A 21517-nucleotide genomic window follows, 5' to 3' on the forward strand; every position below is an offset into this window, starting at 1 on the left:
GAGCTACGCGACTGGCTGGAAGGACCGTTCGGATATGGTCTGCACTGTGCAGGCACCATGAGTTCGGTTCCCGCATATAACTGTAAGCGTGTGTGTGAGAGAAAAAAAACAGTACGGCGACGGGCCGGCAAAGATTGTGCTTGGCGGAAATGGGATTGTAGTTCAAACTGACCATTTTGAGCTTTTACTTTGAAAGGCATGTTTAAACCAGGAAGAGAAATGTCGCTTGCCACGTGAAGTACTGCGGAAGCTTCAACTTGCTGCCTTCGTAATTCGCTTTCATAATCATTATTATTGAACAATCACGCGATGTCTTCTTTGCTACCTGTAAAGGTAAAAAGAAAAAGTCATTTAATTTCTCTATGTTTGAGTAGACACCGCGTGCTCAAACGTGCTAACGGAGCAGTAGGCGGCATAGCCAAACCCAAGTTGTCATCAGACTGGTGGCTGGGACAAGCTCACGTGGTTTGGTTTCATTTTCGCGAAATCGTGCTTCTCATTCTAATCGCAAAAGCAATATTACCTGTCGTTGTTAGCATTCATACCAGGACGCCTCTTTTTAACGTTATTGCCACGTTAGTTTTCCAAAGTAAAAGTATCCCAAGCAACAGAACTGAGTGTAATGTCTGACAAGTGAATCTGTTGTTTACTTTTTTTTTTTTTTTTTACTTGTAGATTGGAATAATCGGCGGTTCGGGCCTTGACGATCCTGATATACTGGAGGGAAGAACCGAACGTTATGTTGACACGCCGTACGGAAAGGTTCGTCGCATGCTCGACATGACATTTAGCCATCTGTTTCTATTTTTCTTCTCGTTTACTCCATCAATGTTGTTTCGTTGACAGCCATCCGATGCCTTGATACTAGGAAAAATAAAAAATGTTGAATGTGTCCTCCTCGCAAGGTAAGAACATTTTGTTTAAAATAATTGTATAATAGCAACAATAGCTCTCATTTTCCTCCAAGGATGAATATAGAATCGCTCAGTTCATCCGTCTACCTAATTTCGATAAATAAAATACAATAGCACCATCTAGTGACTTGGATTTGAACTTTCAGTCATCGTCTCATTTATATCACTAGAGGAATTTTTAACTCGGGATTTTTCATCTCGTACTGCTAAAAATGATTGGCTTTATTCAAAAAGTATACGTAGAAGTACGTTAGTTAAGTAAAAAAAAATTGTCCCGAGAATTGTCATTTCTCTTGAAACTAAACAACCTCCCAGGCCCCCCAAAAAAGGCTGATTTGGTCCCATACTAAATGTTGATGGTCGTTTCAGACATGGAAGACAACACACCATCATGCCATCTAACATCAACTACCAGGCCAACATCTGGGCGCTGAAGGAAGAGGGCTGCACACATCTCCTGGTCACCACGGCGTGCGGATCCCTGCGAGAGGAGATCCAACCTGGCGACATCGTCATCATCGATCAATTCATCGACCGGTAAGTTAGGGGTGGGCATGTTAAATCAAGCAGGTGAGTTGTGTTCGTTCGTGAGCTGAGATTGGTCGTGACGCGATTTGGGGCATATCTGGGCAATTTCTGATTGTTCTATTTATTTAATTAGAGCAACAGGGGGGAGACAGTAAATAATCACTCTGTAATAATTCAAACGTGTTCCCCCCCACATCTCAGTTACATGATTCATGTTTCCATGTGATTTAAAAAAAAAAAAAACCCCTCATCTTGTTACAATTTTTTTTTCAAAGTTGTTTACGATCCACTTGAGTTCTATCGGCGTCACACTTGCCTGATACTTTTTGTGTGAACAATGAAGATTAATAAAAAAAATTTAAACAATGTGACTTCCCACCTCAAGCGAGATGACAAATGCCAGGAACTTAGCTAAGGAGGAATTTGTCTAAACATTGAGAACTTTTCTCCCGTCTCATCTCACGTTTCTCATATGACTTGTGAAAAGTTCAGTCATTACATTCTTTTTTTTTCCTCTCTTTTCTTTTTTTTTTTTACAGACTAGCCAGTGCATTGAACTTTTTGTTTTAGTTAAGTTTATTTACATAGCCCTTAATCACAAACAGTGATTGACATGACACTGAATAAGATTTATTAGTCTTATGCAAAGTGTATTTTAATTCCTAATAATTTTAATACAAGATTTCATCGTGTGTACGTGTAATGCAGAAACAGATTTCAGAGATGCTTCAAATGTGTCTTAATCTTTTTTTTGCCTTTTTTTTTGTCAGTTAAAATTCTTTTTTTTTTTTACAATGACGCACAACATGCTGCTTCAGTTATGTTATGATTTTTAAAAAATCTTTCAAACTGTTACATCCACGGATTCCTCCCCATTCCAAAAACATTCTCGTTAGGCTCAGTGAAGCTGTAAATATGTTATAACAAGGTACAATACTGTAAATATGTTTTTAGAACACATTAATTTTTTATTTTATTTAAAAAAAAAAAAAAAATCCGCGATCTACTGAAGCCGGGATAAATGAACCGCGATGTAGCGAGGGATTACTGTAACAATTAAGGTGAACCAATAAAATATGTATGTATTTTTAGGACCAGCAAGAGAGCGCAGACGCTTTACGACGGTCAGCCGACCAGTCCTCCAGGCGTGTGTCACATTCCCATGGCTGAGCCTTTCTGCAACAAGACCAGAGAGGTGAGCACCCAAAAGTCACGAGTGACACAAATTCCCCTCTTGCTTACTCACGCTGAACAAGTACAAATCAACATTGCAATTATTATTGTAATCTGATTTTATCTTACTGATTTATGTTGGGCTAGAGGTGCAAAAATTAATCCATTCTTCGACATTGGATCCATTACGCAACTAACAGATCATAATTTTTGAGCAGACTAATTATCTTTGTGAGGGATTGAAATATTTATAAAGAGTTAATTGTGATTCATTATGATTAAATTATTTAATTAATTTGACATATTAATATCTTATTTTTGAATAAAGGGAAGGGAATGGAAAGATGTTTTTTTTTTTTCCCCAATTCATCAATGAATTGACAACCTAGGGGGAAAAATACTCCGATCACTTTTCCAAATTGTTCAGCCCTTACTGCTTACTCGCAGTTGCTCGTGGAGGTGGCGCGAAGTCTTGGCATCAAGTGCCACGTGAGGGGCACCATGCTCAGCATCGAGGGGCCCCGCTTCTCGTCGCGGGCTGAGAGCCTGATGTTTCGCCAGTGGGGCGCCGACGTCATCAACATGACCACGGTGCCCGAGGTGGTCCTTGCCAAGGAGGCGGGTTTGTGCTACGCCAGCATTGCCATGGCGACGGACTACGACTGCTGGAAGGAGCACGAGGAGGCGGTAACTCTGTTTTTCTGGCTTGTTTTCGTTCCTCATGGTTGATGTTGCTGCTCCAGGCGTCATAGAGCTACTTTTTGTACAACGTTGTATCAGATTAGTTGAAAGCACTTCCATATTTAGGAAATTATTCAAAGTACTCCCTTGTTTTGTTTTTTTCTCCCAAAGCAAAAAACGTGATCTTAGTTATGTTTGCCAAACGTTTCCCTGTTAAGTAGTTTTTCAAGGTAGATTTAGTACATTTAGTATTTTCTTTTATAGGAAACTGGAATAGTGAAACAAGATCAGTAAAATAACATTGCAATGCAAAAAAAAAAAAATCTGAATAAACATTGCAATAATACTACAATCATATTTTACATTATGATGAAAAAATTAAGCGATTGTAGTTAACGTCGTTTTTGAAATGTCTCTCGTTATGCCAGTCACGAAACATACAAAGTTGAAGTAAATTTGGTGAGCTTCATTCACTTTTGTGGGAAATAATGCTTTGCCATCCTCGTCCTAAGGACCCAAGTTAACGTGAGCTTGATGGGTTTCAAACTTGCCACCGTCCTGTGGGATCTAGAGGCAATCCTCAACTGTCTGGCTGATGTGTGAACTACTTGCAAACCTTCGCCGCTCGTCGTCAGGCTCCTCCGTGAATACCGAGGGAACAATTTCCATCCATGACTCTTACCTCAATTCACCCTTCGCCGCTTTTGAGCCGCACGCTCATTGGCTCGGCTGCATTCTGTTTGCCAGGATGAGGACAGTGAAGCCGATGAGTCACTGTGAGTCAAACAACCTCTGGCAGGGCTCACTCCGGAGGCTGGCAGCTGAGCAGCCCACCGGGGAGGGTGAGGAAGGGGGGTCAGGAAGTAGTTGTAAAGCTGGGGCGGGCGGAAGGATGTGGCAGGCGCTCCGTAACAGAACAGGAAAGAGGTCGGCGGCAGGAACTTCGGAAGCGGAACGGGATCGGATCAATGTTATCGCTGACCCGGGGTTCACTCGGAAGCTGCTGCTGCACTGCACGCCTCCGTGCCAATCGTCATCATCGGTCTCATAAAACGAATCACACTCGAACTCTATTTGCGCTCTCGCAAGTCGGAAGTTGAACATATATATAATACTGAAGCAGCGGAACCAGAACTGACATATCTGTTATTCAGACACTTGTGATTTGTAAAAAGAGATTGTGTAATACTGCGAATGCTGCAATTACAAGTCGCATGACTTTTGCGTTGCAGGTCTGTGTGGACAACGTGATGAAGACCATGAAAGAGAACGCCAACAAAGCCAGCAGCCTCCTGCTGACCGTCATTCCTCAGATCAGCCAGGTGGACTGGAGCCAGAGCAGAACCTTGTTGAAGGTAAGGCGCTTGCGTGACAAATAATAATTAAAAAAAAGAAAAAAAAACTTTTTGAACTGTGCTTATCGAATGTATGTATCAAATGAAAGTTCCACACGTGTAGCTGGTCCGTGCATACTTAGTGCAAAGCATGAGCTTGAGTTTTAGTCGTTTTTTTTTTTTTTTTAATATATATATATATAAATGTTTTATGTATTCTTCTGCCTTTGTGTTATGGTGATAATGATTTTCATGCTCTGCTGCAGGCCATGGCCCAGTCGTCAGTGATGTTGCCCAAACATTGAACCCCAAAAAAAGGAAAGGAAAAGCCAAGCTTGCCATCTTAAGCGAATCGAACTAGTTTGTGGTTTTGTATCGCCACAAGTTAAGGACTGCTCCCAGTTTGACGTTAATCGGACATTTTCACTAGATATTATTTTATTTTTGGATGTTTTACATGTGTATGATGTCTACATTTTTATATGGGTTTGTTTTTAATAGACAGATTGAAGTTGAAGCTTTTTTTTAGATGGAGCTTTCCCCGCTTCTGAAATTGAATCCTTACTAAATCTGTGTCGATGCATTAAAAAAAAAAAATCTGTTCACCAATAGTGCACAAACAGTCTACAGTACTTTCAAGTAGCCCCATTAATTACGGTTGTATGTCCTTTAGGCCTTTAAAAGATGCTTTGTGAATCAGTTATTATTATTATTATCATTAGGTGCTGATATGCAAATACAATACTGCATGCCAAAGCCGTGTTATTAATTTATTGAGCAACATGTCTAAGTTTGAAGCAATAGAAATTTTACTTGAGACATTTAGAAAATAGTTACCAAAATTGGCAGTACAGAAAATGGATGGATCGCACCCTTGCATTTTATCATCGATGACATGACAGACATTTCTTTCAAAAAGGACAAGAGAGGAAAAAAAAACAGGTTTGGAATTCGTTTTTATTTCTTACGTGCTGATTTGGTATACTGTACACAAACAGGCATGCCTTAAATTGCACAAAAAATAGGAAAATGTGAATGATAACCAAAAGGTGGTCAGAAGGTGTTATAAATTGTGCAAAACGTGCATTTTTTCCTGCATTAAGTGTGGACACCATTTTTCTAAACCTGACTTAAGTGAAAAACTCATCTCGTTTTAAATGGCAAAGAAAATAAGCAACGTGGGAGAAAATGAATAGTTGATCTTTTTCTATTCAAATATAAAGCTCTGTTGAGACAGTGTTTTTAAGTGCATCATCCACATAAACATCAGTTATAGACTACATTAGTGAGATAAGTCCATTTAATTATTTATAAAGTTAATAAATAACGTTTTTTTTTTGTTTTTTTTTTAAAGTCCTACTGATAGTACCAGCCTTTGTTCCTAACCATAATACAGATTTTGCTCCAAAAAACTTTAATAAATAAATTCAATATCTCAATTCCTTAAAAATAATAATAATGATGATAATAATTTAAAAAAAAACAGTCCTTCACAGAGATTTCAGAAAGGCCACGACGTCCTCGTGGCCGTCTCTCCGAGCCACATCCACGGGCCGACAGTTGGAGTGATCCCTGGCCTGCGGAGAGGCAGCGAAGCGGACCAAAAGCCGCGCGGTGTCGCTGAAGCCAGTCCGGGCCGCGTCGTGCAGCGGTGTGCTCCCGGTACTTGAGTCGGCTACGTTTGGGTCGCCACCACCTTCCAGCAGCAGGTGGGCCACAGGCGTGCTCCCCATCATCATCACCTTTGCAGGTAGAAACAGAAAAAAATTGTCTGCTTTATAAACCTTACTGGACTTTTTCATTCGGCTCTATATAATATTTAATTTTCATCGAGTCAATTATGAATACTCTCATTCATTTGAATAAAGTCGAATGTTTAAAAAAAAATCCGAAACACTTAAATACATTTTCCTTAATCAAATAAATCAAAAAATGTATTTCTAAATCAACATTTATTTGTAGAGCATTTACAAATGATACATACAACTCAGTTGGGTATTTTTTATTTCACTGATTTGAGTTTGAAGAAAAAGATGTGGTGGCTGCCTGCGTCTTTCCCTTACCTGCAGCGCGGTGTAACCCAGCCGATTGGCCCCGTTGACGTCGGCCCCTGCCTGGAGGAGTCGCTTCACCTCGGCCGTGTTCCCCGTGGCAGCCGCGGATGTCAGCTCATCCTCCAGAACCATCGTCGTCGTCTTTGTCGTCTCCCCAGGTTGACAGGTACTCAACGATAGTGGACAAAATATCTTGACAATCCACGCGTGTTGCTGTTATTTATATTGTCATTGTCCTTTCGGTGCGCGTGCGTAAAGTGAAGGAGTCAAGTCGACGTAAATACAGTAATGTGTCCAGGCTTGTCTCAGTGCTTGAATGGATGATGTCATAGCCCTAGTTGCCGCTGTCTTGCGCATGCGCATTCCCTTTGTTTTGCTTCCGTACTGACAGCCGCGTGTCAACCCAAGTCAGACCCGTACTCATTATGCTTTCGATTCCCATTGTAAACAATAAAAATGGTCGTACAAACGTGGTTCCAATCTTGTAACCACATGTTAAGCGGTTTTAGTCGTGTCATGTGAGTTGTCGTGGAGCGGCAGGAGTCCCTCAACTTGATCGACACAAAGCAGTAATATTCGCTGAATAGATAATATAATATAATATAATATAATATAATATAATATAATATAATATAATATAATATAATATAATATAATATAATATAATATAATATAATATAATTCAATATCAATATAAATACAGTGAGAGCACAAAGAGTAACGCGAGGAGGAATGAAAAGAAGGTGACGATAACAAAGTCATCACGTGGCCTTCCCTTATCAGATAAAACCAGTTGTAAACTAAACAAGCGAATTAACGCCATTTGCAAGGTAATCCAGCAGGAATGTGCATACGTCTTTGATTTAATAGGTCAGCACTTTGCCCTGATTGGCATTATGCGTCAGAGGCCAGTATTGACGAGCCGGGATTTAATGCAGAATTCTGCAACAACCATAATGCAACATGTGACAACAATAACAATTTATGGCTTAGTGCCCTCTGAGGATTTGTTATTGCTAAGAAGATTATAATACAAAACTGAATTGTACAAAACTAGTGGATTGAAAGCACCTTCTCACCAGACAATGAAATAGTTGGAATTGTTGTGTGCGCCCATGTTATGGGAAGACAATGTCATCTGTGTTGAAGACAATAGCCTATAGCCAAGCCAAGTGAAGGCAATTTGCACCGTGGGCACAGTTGCTGATTTTCAATTCTGCCTGTTTATTGAACGAGACAACCAGTTAAACACAAAGAAACTAAATAGGGACATTGTCAAGGAGCTGCTGTTGGCCACATTTCACACCAAGAGCCTCACACAGACTAAACAGCTAAATTGCGTCATCTCGCTAGCTAAAGGCACACTGTCATACTGATCAGATAATCCCCTAGTAAATTGAAGTGGCAAGATTAGCTATCGTAAAATCATCAACAAAAAATAGCCTTATGGGCAAGCGTGCAAAATAAATTAGAAGCAGAAAAAAAAGTTTAACCCAATGCAGAATGGTAAACCTGGAACCCGCAAAGTAATGTGTGTGTCTACTGTATTTGGTAAGTCTGTGACTCATATGTGTAAGTTGTGTCAATACCGTTTATATATCTGAGGTCCTATGAGCAGACATGTGTGGAATGCAAACTTGTCTTGAGGCTTCACAGCCTACAGCCACGGATGTTGAGCGTGGGTGGAGGTGCACTGTTCTGGAAGTCCCCTCCAGGAGTGTTTGTCTGTTAGGCGTGTTTGTGTGTGTGTAATGTTAGTGGTCACATGCTTTTTTTTTTTTTCTAATATTCAGTTTGAGTTAGAAAATAGTCTGATGGAGAATTGTAAAGTGGCATCTTATGAGTACGCTCGTAATGTGTGTGTGTGTGTGTGTGTGTGTGTGTGTGTGTGTGTGTGTGTCGGAAGGACACAAGACCACAGATTGCTTGTATCCGGACGCAGGCAGAGCGCAAAACCGTAGGCGTGAGGAAGGATGGCCTTCTCTTCCGAGTAATAAATGTCAGAGTGGCCAGCGCCCACACAGTCAGCGGTGACCACGTCTGTCACGTCACCACACACTTGAACTAAAGACGCAAAACCGAACCCACTAGTGTTTGCATTGGCTTACTCAGCGCACGTTAGCATCAATCATATTTCAGCCGTTAAGTGAACCGGATCAAAACATACAATGTAGCTTGTGTTGTTTTTTTTCTGCAGACTGAAACTGCCATAAAAAAACGTCTTTACGTAGCTCCAGTGTGCGTGGTTAATGATTAACCGTCTCGCCACGCAGTTTAAACAGGTGGCTTTGTGAAGGGATCACAACGTAAATGAAAAATGTCATGGGGGCAAAATGTGTGACTTGACAGATGTGACAGCCGTGGATTCTTTAGCAAACTGGTTAGAATGTTCGCCTCACAGTTTGGAGGGTGCAGGTTCGATTCCACCTCCGGCCCTCCCCGTGTGGAGTTTGCTTGTTCTCCCCGTGCCTGCGTGGGTTTTCTCTAGCCACTCCGGTTTCCTCCCAAGTTCTAAAAACGCGCTTGATCGGGCCGACTGAGCACTCCAAATTGTAGTTGTGAGCGCGAGTAGTTGTTTGTCTCTGCGTGGCCTGCGATTGGCTGGTAAAAGGTACAGAGTATCCCCGATGACTGCTGGGATAGGCTCTAGCACGCCTGCCACATATAGAAAATGGATGGATGGGTACAATCGCAGACAAACAGCATCGACCCCAAGTTTAGGAACAACAGGTCATGAAATTCTATCTTTTATTGCTAGAGGTTTTCCACCACCCCTTAAATTATGTTAATTTGTGCAAAAATCTTTCAAATTAATACATTTTGTATCATAAATAACTACTATTTGAACAGGGACTTTTTATATCTAAGTGTTTAGAACAAAAGTTTTATATTTTGGGCAAAGATAAAAAAAAAAAAAAAAAGCTCCATCATTTTATGTTGTCTGGATAACGTTCCACCACGCCAGGACAAGAAACAATATAACAACTCAGCTAAGACTTTATGTAACTTTAAAATGATGACCTTAGCTGGATCTTTGAGCACGTTAAACGGTTTCGCCTCTAGGGGGCACTGTATGAACGTCTCAAGTCCATTTGCCCAGTCCTGCAGCTCACCAGCGTGCATGTTTCTAGCTTCCACTTTAACCGACTGGAATGTAGCATCACTGCTCTAATTAGAAAGATAACAACACTTGCAAAGGTAGCACGTGGAAGTCAGATGGGGGGCGGGGGGGTGATGGAGTGATCAGTCATAAGACTCATAACCTCCCTTCCCTCACATCAACACCATCCCTTCAGGCTATATGAGACATCAGGGGAAACTGGAAGAGTGATGAAGTCACTGGCCCATGTAATGGAACCATAGCGGTACACTCGCACGCATGCGCACATACGGTTAAAATATATGCGACTGCTGTGCATTTTGATTTGTGGGGGTTTCTCGAGCCACTTTGAACTATGACAAACCACTGCAAAATGTTATAAATTCCAATTTTTTAAAGTGAAATAGTGGAGAAGAGAGACACAGGCAGGGCAGAAGCTCACTGACAGCGGGCAGTAAAGAGAAGTCCTCTTGGACCAGGAACAGATACATGAAACGGGTACTGAAGATCCATCAAAGATGAGTTTCATGAGCCGGTTTGAATGCAAATTCTTAAAAGCGTCTTCCCCATTTACAAGAGGGTGTGCACACTTGTGCAACCACATTTTACTTTCCTTCTTGAAAACCTTTTTCCTACCCAATTGAATTGTACAGGTTGAAAGTTACATTAATAGTATAAAAGTTGATATAATTTACATTGGCGTTATTTTTGTACAAAAACTTGCACAAGGGTGTGTCGACTTTTTAAATCCTTTGCAAATGGCATGCTTGAACGTGACCGCATTGCCCCTTGTAAAGCAGGATGATAATTTGCTTGTTTACAAGTTGCGCAACAGCTGCCACCCTGCAAAATCGCCTCTTATCGTTGGCCTGTGTAACTTAAATCACTAGAATTCATCCTCCCTGGGTGGGAGCGCTGAGCCTTGATGACATCATCATTTTTCCATCCTCTGATTGGCTGGTTGAAGCAAAACTTGTTGCAGCCAACTTGGACTGTAGCAAAGCACCATTGTAGCCATCTGCATTGCGTAATCAGCATCTCAGGTGAGTATGATATATTTTATTTCAACGTTCCATGTTGGTATAAAGCATATGGTTTAAAATTGATACTCGGTATAACTGTCACTTGATTCCAAGCCATTTGTCTCAGGGATGCGTGGCAATATTTCATAAATCATTTTTAGCGCCTCATTTGATCCCCCCCCCCTCATCACGGTCATGTATGACCCCTCGCCACTAGATGGCACTGCGCTCGCAGCCATGGCAGCAACTCCCCCCCCCCCCCCCTCCTCCTCAGCACACACTAACCTTATTCCCTATCTATCTAATTACACATTAGAGCTGTAATATGCCATTCCACATCCATGGGTCTCAGATGAATGGTCCCCCCCGCTCTCCGTCGCTCCTCTCATCTGCCGCCTTCTATCCTTCCTCTTTTACCTCCTTCCACCCCTCCCTCCATCTTGTTCCGGCCAGCTTCCCTCAATTACTGTCACAGGCGGCCCACAACATTTCATCGGGAGGGCCGGGCGGACGGGGTGAAGCCGAGGGAGGAGAGACGCTTGTGATGAGAGGAGGAGACATAGCAAGAGTTTGTATTTACAGGTGCGTGAGCATGATGGCCGTGATGTAGACACCAACACTTCCTGTGAAGAAAACTACTGAACTTGTTGTTTTCGGTCATGTTTTTTTCTTTTGTTCTAAAAACAAGTTACTCGTTACCAGCCCATTTTAACCTCTCTTCATTGAAAACATGCAAACTCCACACAGGGAAAGATTTAAAAGCAGAACTTCCTCTGATGTGCAAACCATCACTGCTTATTTTCCAGAGCCTAGATTATCCATCCGTCCGTCCGTCCGTCCGTCCGTTCATCCATCCATCCATCCATCCATCCATCCATCCATCCATCCATCCATCCATCCATCCATCCATCCATCCATAATTTATACAAAAGAAGTGCTTTGCCAAGGAATTATATATCGAAGTGAGCTGGGGCCCTTCATCTAGAAAAATCTTTTGCTGCTGTTTTTTGTAATCTTGTAACAAAGAATCTAGGTTGAAGTGAATTGAAGAGCATTAATTAGACAAATGTAGTGCTTTGATGCTGCTTTACAACCAGGGAACTTTGTCAAAGTGACCTGAGCTGCTTAACTTAGACAAAAGTAGTGCTTGGATGCCACCTTGTGACATTTTGCTGCCATTGAACTATGTCAGTGAATTGAGGAGCTTTGTGGTGCCTTTTGGAGGGCACCACTTACTTTAGTCTCACTTTTTGCAGCATGACGTTGTGTGTGTGTGTGTGTGTGTGTGTGTGTGTGTGTGTGTGTGTGTATGTGTGGGGTCAGGTCAGGTCAGGTCACAGCAATTCTCCCATCCGTCTGATATCTTCATTACAAGCTCGCGGGCTGGCGTGCTTCATTAAGAAGCCCTTTCACGCCACCCACGCCTGCAAAATACTTCACACATAAAATCTCTCATTTCCTGTCTGGCTGAGTGTAATTGAATCATTTGACAGGAGGGAGATAAGAATCATTCATTCTCTGAGGTGTCCTCGCCAGGCCGTCGTTTTATTATGTATGCGTGTAAGCTTGACGTGATATTTGCAATATTGGAATTGCATGATATTTAGATTTTTTTTTTTTTTTTTTACAGCTGGTATCCCAGCAGCAGCAACAGCAGCACCAGCAGCAGGTGCTTGTATGCAGAGGGACCTTCATAAACGCGCCGCACGCCACCTGCAGCTGCACATGCATGAAGACAAGACAAGGTGACGATTAGCGATTTAGCACGCGCAGTATTTAGCTCCGAGAAATAGAATGGATCGCCTCAAAAGTCGAACGCAATCCGATCGGCGACGCTGAAATTGATTGATTTTCCAAAAGAACTTCAAAGGGCTTTGTCTTTACTGCAATTTGTTCAATTAGATGACAATGACCCACATACTATACTGCCCCCTGGTGGCCAACGCAGGTATAGCTGAAAGCGCCAAATAACAAATTATGCCACACAGTTGGAATTGTTTTGTGTCATTAGTGTTGTTTATAAACTAGAATAATTTTGAGTTATACATATTTTTATTAAAACACACACAGGGCGTCCGCCTCGCAGTTCAGAAGGCGCGGGTTCGATTCCACCTCCATTGACGAATTGTATTGATGATTAGTTGTTGAGAGTTGGGGGGAAAAAAGTCTTTTATTGTTACCAACCAGACTAAAACCTGTAAGGAGGAAAAAAGGCGTCCGGCGAAGGCGAGTTAGATGATCAGCTCGACAGGCTGCTCCATCAGGGCAGCTGTAGGTTAAGTGCCTCGCTTGATGATGACGCTTTCTCACTCTCAGTGCCGTGTCTGAATGGACCCCCCATCCCCAATCCCCCCCGCACCCCCGTAGTGACATCACAGCTACGCACTCATTTGTCTTTCCGCACCGTTTTGCTTCACGCCTCCTCAATGGGCCGGAATTTTTTTTTTTTTTTTGGGTCAAACCCTTTCCCTTGAGAATTGGCACCATTTTTCTATGTGTGCGTTGTTCTTGCATACACTTTTATTATTTACTATTATTTCACGATCAAAGTGAAAAAAATATATAAAATAAAAAATATCAATAAATAAATTCAATCAATAAAAAACGACCAAAAAAATGAATACATTAACTGTTGCTGACTGAGTGGTGGTTGGTTTAAATGGATCAAATTTCATGTGGGGACATTTCTGTAGAGGTCATGTATTGTCCGTGTTGTCCTAACAAGATCCTCTCTACCTGCTCCTCCTGCAGGGAGGTTCCAAAGAGCATTTTGGGGTGTGGTGAAAAGATGTGCGGCATTAATTGAATAGTGCTGCGGGGGTCCCGAGTCCCTAATTAGGCACAAGGGGCTGTGACATCGCCGACACGGGAACAAGAGATCTTGGGAAGACACGCAAGCGGGGAGTTGAAGGACGACCACGGGGGAAAAACCTTGCACGGTAACACATCCCAAGGCCTTTGAGAGGCTATTGTGAGCACACACGCGCACGCACACGCACGCACGCGCACGCACGGGGTGTGGAAAGCGGATAACGCGAGATGGCTCTCCAGCAGCCGCCTCCTCCTTCCAGCTCATTGACTAATGTCACGGCAGACTGAGATTGTGCGGTGGGGGTGTTTGGGGGGGGGGGGGGGGGTTGCGCCATCCCGTGAAATAAAAGGAGTGACGTCTGTGCGCGGCCCACGTCAAGGGGGGGGGGGGGAATAAACACCTTGCTAAGCCCGTCAGGCTGCAGCACCGCCGCTTGCGCAAACACGACGTGAAATCGCCTCGCCTTCACGCCGCCGCCGCCGCCGCCGTCGTATTCTGCCGCTGCCAAAATAGCTGTCTGCGCGCCATATTGCGGCTTAGCGCGTCCGCACGTTAAAACGTGTCCAAGTGAAAGACGCCGTGCCAGCAGAGTGCAGGGCGACGTTCACAATTTCCCCACTGGGAAATGACGACGAGCCAAAATTCGGGAAAGAGACGTAACTACAGTTTGCAATCTAGAAATGACATTAGCGCAATCTGATTGGATCCTATTGTCGGAATATGAAATAAAAGGAGTGCTTTGGTTCAATAATGATTGGAAAAGACTCATTTAGCTCACTGGTGAAAAGCCGCTGTGGGTGCATTTATTCAAGTTCCATGTACTTTGAAACCCTAACGCAAAATTAAAACCTGCCTCTTTGATTAAAACCCTATTTTGGAACCCTACCCTTGCATCACAACCCTTCGCTTGTCTCCCAACTTGCAGGTTGTGGGTTCAATCCTCATCCCTGGTGACCATGTCAAAGTGTCCATGAGCAAGACACTGAACCCTAAATTCTATTCTATTCCAAAACATGATTTAAAACCTTAAGCTTTGTTTGAAACCCAAATTTGGAACCCTAAATCTCGTTCCAATCTCTGCGACAGAAACAAGGAATAGCCAAAATGACATGAAAAATGACAGCTCCTGACAAAAAGGCCCAAGAGTCAATGGAAAGCCGTAACCCTGCAAAGTGCCGCGTTGCAGACACACCACATGCAGACATGTCCGAGGCTGAAGGTTTCGGCCCGCTCGCCCCCCAACCGTGCGGCCCTCTCTTACCTCCTCTGGGCCTCATTATGAGTTGGAGAAAGCTCCCCCACGCCCCCCCCTCCCCTACCCCGAATGGCACCAGGGTGGAAATAAACGAGTCAGGTGCTAAATGTGAACGTGGATTAGTTTCTATGCCAACGGCGAGAGAACGCACGCACGCGGTGCCTGCAAGACACTTGTTTTTGTCCCCCCACCCCACCATCACCACCCCGCCCGCATCCCTTTCCTCTCCCTTCCTCTTCTCTCCATCAGCAGGGAAGATAAGGCCAGGCGCCGTGGCTGGTATTAAACCTTATCTCTCCAGCTGGGGCGAAGGCCTGCCGGATTTGACTGCACGGGCGCTCCGGCTCACCTCCAACGCTCCTTGTTTTAATGGCCGCCCATTAGCGCGGCGCGGCGCCAGGCGGCTCGGTTTTATCTGTTTTTTTTTTTTTTTCATCCGCCGCCAAATTCTGCATCTGAACGCCTGCAGATGCGAGCGCGCCTCTATTGATTTGTCGATTTTGACGTTTTTTTTTTTGTGTCTCCACAAGCTATGAGTGGAATTCTCTTTGAGTGATGCTTGTGAAGCTAGACTGGGTAAATTCCTATTCCTCATCAGATTGATACCAATCCCACTATTTGACAGAAGAAAATCCTGATAAGCAATTAATCAACCAATTAGTTAAAATAAAATTGTAATGAATAAAATAACTTGCAGGTAGAATTTTTTTATTGTTTAATAATTCTTTATTTTTTTGCATTTGTTCTATAGGGGGAGTTTTTAATTTTGAAAAAAATATTTTTACGATGAGAAAAAAGCTTTAAAAAACAAGTGGAGTAGATACAAATACCTAACTTTGGCGCCATCTTGTGGCATTCATAGGAAAGTATGGAAAGACTCCAAAAAAGGCATATAGGAAAATGCTTCATTGAATAGTGGAGAACGGGTAAAAATATGAATGGATGAATAGTTAATTGAAATCGAAGCCATTTTAGCGTTCTGCTCTATATCGAGGTTGATCATTGGTTGCCCCCACCCGAGCCACACACGCACCGACCCCATACCGACATGATATCCAGATGGGGTCCCCGGGTAGCGAGGGGGGGTTAAGGTGAAAACAATAACAAGGGCGGCAGGGGCAGGCGGGGGAGCGTTACGTCCTCGGTGTCAGCCCGTGTGTTCGTTGACAGTGCCCCCCCCCCCATCTCACTCCAGTCTTGCCCCCCCCCCCCACCCCCTTTCCACCCCCAAAGAGCGCCGGCAGCCTCACAAAGACAGACAGCTCGAATTAATCCCATGAGGGCAGCGCGTGACAGTTTGGCAGAGCGGAGAATTGAAAGGGAGGAGGGACGCCGAGCGGCGAGGAGGCGCGAGCATTTGTCAAATCATAATTAAATGATGAATCACTATTCCGTTATTGACGACGCGGGCCGCACCGAGCACGAAAACAAAAAGTTGCAAATGGAGGACCGAACGGCCACCAGCAATTTAGCCAAAGAAAAGGCAGATTTTAAAAAGGCTTTTGTTTTCAGCATTCAAAATGTTTTTGTCATATGACAAACACGACCAAGATCTTATTTTGTGAGCTTTTATTTAAAAAACAAAAAAGATTTAAACGATCAAATGAATGCCTTTACTTACCAGTGTAATGTTTTAATGAACAACAAAAACGACTACTGTATTCTAGCATATTGAAGTGAATAAAAAAAGGTGTGCTTTGAGGGGGCGTGGCCTAGTGAGTGAAATCAGAAGCTAGAGTTTGGTTAGTTTGTCTAGTGAACCTCAACTCATCAAGTACCACTGGACACCCCCCTCCAAGATATTCATCAACCCCCCCCCCCCCCCCTCCACACTCATCCATTTTGTATAAATACTGTCAAAACGACATCAGGTCGCACATTAATTAAGAGTATCGACGAAGCATCAGGCAGCAGTGCTGGTTCAGCAGAGCTCACATTATAAGGGAAAGGTTAAGTGCCCCGTCGACATTTAATTTCCGGCCGTCATCCCTCGATCTCTGCCACGGCTCTTCTCCTTCGTCTTCCTCTTTCTCTCTCTTCATCCATTTCTGCTCCCCTACAATCCCCCCCCCCCCCTTCATTCTTGTCTTCCTTGCTCCCTGCATAAACACTCGAATCATAATTCTATGGGATTTTAGAGCGAGAGCTGAGCTGCAAGTTGGCCTCTCATTGGTTCTTTGATACGCACACACATGCACGCACGCACACACACACACACGCACACACACACGCACGCACTGTCATTTAGCAGCATCCTCCCCGGCAGCCACGCTTCTGCAAGATGGATGCCCTCTCGCACGCATTTATCCGCCAGCGCCACGGTGCTTTATTATCTAATTTTGACAGCGCGTTCCCGCCCACCGCGCCGTCGTACCGCCGCTGACGTCGCCTCCAGGGACCTTCTGGGCGAGGCCCCCGCTGAACTCAATCGCAAAGTGCTAAACGTTAGTGTTGGCTCGTGAGTGAACAGTTCGTTCAAAAGAACGGATTTCTTTCAGTGAACGACAGTGAACGAATCACTTCCTAAAGTGATTCGTTCTTTTTGTAGTTCATATGACTTCAACCAGTAGGTGTCGGTAATGCGCATTGAAGCTCATTAAAACCTGTTAAAACTTGTCTGGTGTTTTATTCCTTGTTTTTATTTTTTTGGGCATGAAAACAAAAATCTGACATTTGGTTAACTGCTTTATATGACAATATGTATGTGTTTTACGTTGTGTAATATGTGTTGGTGTCCGCCAAAATAAAGAGCAAGTAGTCAAATTCACATCCTTGACACATACAAAAATGCATAAAGTTATTAGGTACACCTAAAAATGGTGGTGTACCTAATGGAGTGTCCGTGTGACGTCACAGATCAACCAGCCAATCAGGAGGTGGGGGTGAGGGCAGGTGTGGCACTTTTCACTTTCAGCTTAGCATTGATCATGATATTTCCCTAATAAAGTGGCCTGTGATTAGGTCAGTGCTTCTCAAATAGTGGGGCTATTCCTGGGGGGGCGCGTGTGACCCTGGGGAACAGGCTTTTTTTTTGGCAGTACTAGAATAAAGTGTAATTGCGCGTTTACTACAGCAGGGGGCAGTGGCGCTCTCATTTTTACTTCTGTCACGTTTGCGACAGTGCAACATTTTACGACTTACAAGACAAGTTAGGATAGTCACGGTGGGGAGGGGGGGCGCGAATAGTTTTCTTCTTGCTAGGGGGGGGCGTAACAGAAAATAATTGAGAAGCACTGGGTTAAATAAAGGTTAACCTAAAAAAAAAAAAAAAAAAAAGAAAGTGAACCCTGAACTTTGAACCCGTGGTGACCCCGCGGTGACCCCGTGGTGACCCCGTGGTGACCCCTGGGTGACCTTTGAACCCTGAACTTTCAACTCTAGTTAAAAATCGAAAATGTGCACATGACCCCGTGAACTTTGAACCGACCTTTGACCCCTGGGTGAACTTTGAACCGTAAACTTTGACCTTTGACCCCTAGCTAATTACGTTTTTGTTTTTTTTTAAACCGGCATAGCAGAACGATCCATGGTCTTCAGATGCCGCGCTGTCGCCATCTCCTGGTCAGTTAGTGAAATGCTTTTGCTGATGTTTTTTTTTCTCTCAATTAAAACAAATCAATTAGCCAGTTGGTTTTCTTTATTTAATATCTATTATCAGTCAAAACCAAATTGTGAATCAGTCACCTAGGCCAGGGGTGGGCAAACTTTTTGACTCGCAGGCCGAACTGGGTTCTAAATTTGGACCGGAGGGCCGAACCAGGAGCAGATGGACGTAGGCTTTGTGTGAAGTCATATAAGCGACCTGCAAAGGTCATTGCATAAAAGATTTTGGCCTTTAGTAGGTAGTAAAGCATGGATATTCCAAACAAGTTTTTTGAAAACAAATGCATTTATTAACAGCATTAAATAATAATAATAATAATAATTCACAAAAAAACTGCTATCAGTGATTCTCATAAAATACGACACTGTTATTATGAATAACAGTCTCCATCACTTCAGTGCCTGCAGGTGAGATTAATGAAAGATGTTTATCTTATGAGATTGATTGATTGATTGAATATTTATTGATCCCCAGGGGTGGGGAAATTCAGGCCCCGGCAGTATTCATACCACAGAGTGGGTATACAAAAGACACAGGCTGCCACACAACGGCGCCACAAAGAAAGCCAGAAAGTGCTCAAGATAAAAGGCATCAAAGCAAAACAAAGCTAAAAGACAAAGGAAAAAAAATAACTGTGGCCAACCAGCACCCCTCAATACAAGAGAACACCCCAAAACACACAAAATAGCCTCCACGGGGTCCATAGACAGGTGTAACGGCAGTCCAGTTCAACGGCGCCCAATGGACCGTGGTCGTGAATCGGTGAAAAACATCACAAAGCAGGCAAACGTGTGAGCAGCGTCCTGGGCACCCAGTCGGATGCACGTGCAGATGGTCACCACGGGGCTAGCATGGCGAAAGTCGTTGGTTCCGACGAGCACGAGGCACATCAAAGGGCAAACATTCTGACCAAATATTCTTGAATTCTTGCAGAATCGGTGAAAGCATACATCCAAATAAAGTAATCAAAACAGCAACACGGGGAGGGGTATCTGAAAATCAGAGCAGAGTTTTAACTCACAAACACCTGGTAACAGAGGTGAGGAAACGGGAAACACTTCCTTAAAGTAAGCCTTAAGAACTTTACAGGTTAAGATTAGTCGCAAATAGGTGGTGCATCAATGTCCTTGAGCATCCTGCATTGTTTGAAAATGAGAATGGTCGCTAGTTTCAATCCCTGCTACGTGTACAAATCATATTCAAAATGCATTTTTTTTACAATAAACTTGAGAGCCTCCCGTTCATTTTCAATGGGAACAGTGTTGTTGGTCTCCCTTTTTTGCTAGTGCGTCATAGGCTGGAGTAGAATTTGTTGTGGAAATTCTTAGGAGAGATGCGAGGTGTTGGTCCGTTTACCTCGATCTGTGACGGGTTGATATTGACGTTCATGTGGCTGAACGTCACGTCGCGTACGTCGGGCCAAATTGGCCACTCTCTTTTAAACGCTCGGCACTGTGTCCACCTTGCGTTTCCTTGGGCGACTCATTCTAATGGAAAGATTCCAGGGGAAGGTTTGTGGGTGGCTTTAGCGCAAAACTGCATCTGAAAGCTCAGCGCGCGAATTACAAGAGTGCTGTCGTCGAAGCCCACGCTACTTTCTGACACGGCTTCCGGTAGTAAATGCGCAGGCGAGCGCTTCGCCATCTACTGGGGAAACGCAGTCATTGCAGGCAAAATGACCAAAAAAAAACCCCTAATGAAGTGGCCTGTGATTAGGTACACCTGAATATGGCGGTGTACCTAATGGAGTGTCCGAATGACGTCACAGATCAAACAGCCAATCGGGAGGTGGGGCGGGTGTGGCACTTTTCACTTTAGCTTTTTCCCTAATGAAGTTAATTGGTCAAATCCATTGGTTTGTTCCGCCAACTTGGGGGCGGGGCCACTTTATGTATTTACATAAATAGTTACATATACGAGGTTCCAATTCTAAAAGCACATTTGGTGCTCACTCCTGGGATCGAACCAGGGTCTTGCTGAGCAAGAACGCCTGTCACTAACCAGTCGGCTATTTCAACCCTTTTAGTAAATGATGGTATTATACCGAATCTGTTTGTATTTGAATAAAAGGTTGAGAAAAATTCCGTTATGCCGACATTTGTTCTTTTGGGGCACACCAACTCCTATAACAATGTAAAACACACATTGTCATATAAAGCAGTTAACCAAATGTCTGATTTTAATTGGCGAATATAAAAACAAGGAATAAAACACCAGACAAGTTTGCACATAAATGTTTATTTAAACATAATAATATTAAAAGTAAATTTCAAACCAGCAATCTAATGTAAAATTGCAGTAGATATATTGGATAACAATATTTAGGCGTAGTCAGGATTCATTCCCTCACTTCTTCCTCGTTCGTGAACGGGAAGTGACGTCATTTTCTTCTTCGTTCTGTTTTACAGCGAGGTGGCACCAGCTTCAATGCGCATTACCGACACCTACTGGTTAAAGTCATATGAACTGAAAAAAAGAACAGTTCCTGAAGTGATTCGTTCAGTCTCGTTCACTGATCTTTTGAGTAAACAGATTCTAAAGATTCAGTTCACTCAGAAGAACTGGAATGCACATCACTACTAAACGTGTCGTGCCGCTCGCATGCTAATTTGTGACAAAAAACAACCAAGCACCGTTCCTAAACCTCTTTGCCAGCAAAACTCAACATAAACAAAAATGAACATTCGCACTTGGCTGGATGTTAAAAAAAAAAAAAAAAAAAAAGACTTTGTAAATTAATCGTATTGTTTTTAAATTTTTTTTTTTTTTTTTTTTGGGACGCAGTAGATCATTTCGAATCATTCTGTCGATATGTAGTGTGCAAGGTGTTGGTTATAGGAATACATGGTGAGAGGAGTTATCACATTAATTATACAACATCTACATTAATTATGTGGATTCATTCAAGTCAGTATGGTTATTTCTAAAGTGACAGTTATCACAAATTGCCGAATTTCTCGATTACCTCTCACTGTTCTGTTTATTCTGTCGTTGATTTCAAGGTGAGGATTATGGTGAATACATTTGGAGCAGATGTCAA

At 43.1% G+C, this 21517-nt stretch overlaps 2 protein-coding genes and 1 long non-coding RNA gene across 3 annotated transcripts; 2 read left to right on the forward strand and 1 right to left on the reverse strand.

The window, feature by feature from the left end:
• The first annotated feature begins 176 nt into the window (after positions 1–176).
• On the forward strand, positions 177–5239 carry mtap (methylthioadenosine phosphorylase). Its single transcript, XM_061274368.1, has 8 exons — positions 177–333; positions 676–762; positions 847–905; positions 1284–1451; positions 2535–2637; positions 3063–3302; positions 4529–4651; positions 4897–5239. The coding sequence occupies exons 1-8, from the start codon at positions 310–312 to the stop codon at positions 4933–4935; spliced, it is 843 nt and encodes a 280-aa protein (XP_061130352.1). The 5' UTR covers positions 177–309; the 3' UTR covers positions 4936–5239.
• A 329-nt stretch (positions 5240–5568) lies between these two features.
• cdkn2a/b (cyclin-dependent kinase inhibitor 2A/B (p15, inhibits CDK4)) lies at positions 5569–7015 on the reverse strand. Its single transcript, XM_061274370.1, has 2 exons — positions 6694–7015; positions 5569–6372 (listed from the first exon to the last, which is right to left on the reverse strand). Exons 1-2 carry the CDS (start codon positions 6814–6816, stop codon positions 6121–6123), a joined length of 375 nt encoding a protein of 124 aa, XP_061130354.1. The 5' UTR covers positions 6817–7015; the 3' UTR covers positions 5569–6120.
• A 4074-nt stretch (positions 7016–11089) lies between these two features.
• LOC133150809 (uncharacterized) lies at positions 11090–13844 on the forward strand. The gene is made up of 3 exons (XR_009713818.1): positions 11090–11388; positions 12437–12551; positions 13558–13844. It is a non-coding gene; the product is annotated as an uncharacterized LOC133150809 (long non-coding RNA).
• Positions 13845–21517: the final 7673 nt, after the last annotated feature.

Source organism: Syngnathus typhle, linkage group LG3 (assembly GCF_033458585.1).
Source record: "Syngnathus typhle isolate RoL2023-S1 ecotype Sweden linkage group LG3, RoL_Styp_1.0, whole genome shotgun sequence".
Classification (NCBI taxonomy): Eukaryota; Metazoa; Chordata; class Actinopteri; order Syngnathiformes; family Syngnathidae; genus Syngnathus; species Syngnathus typhle.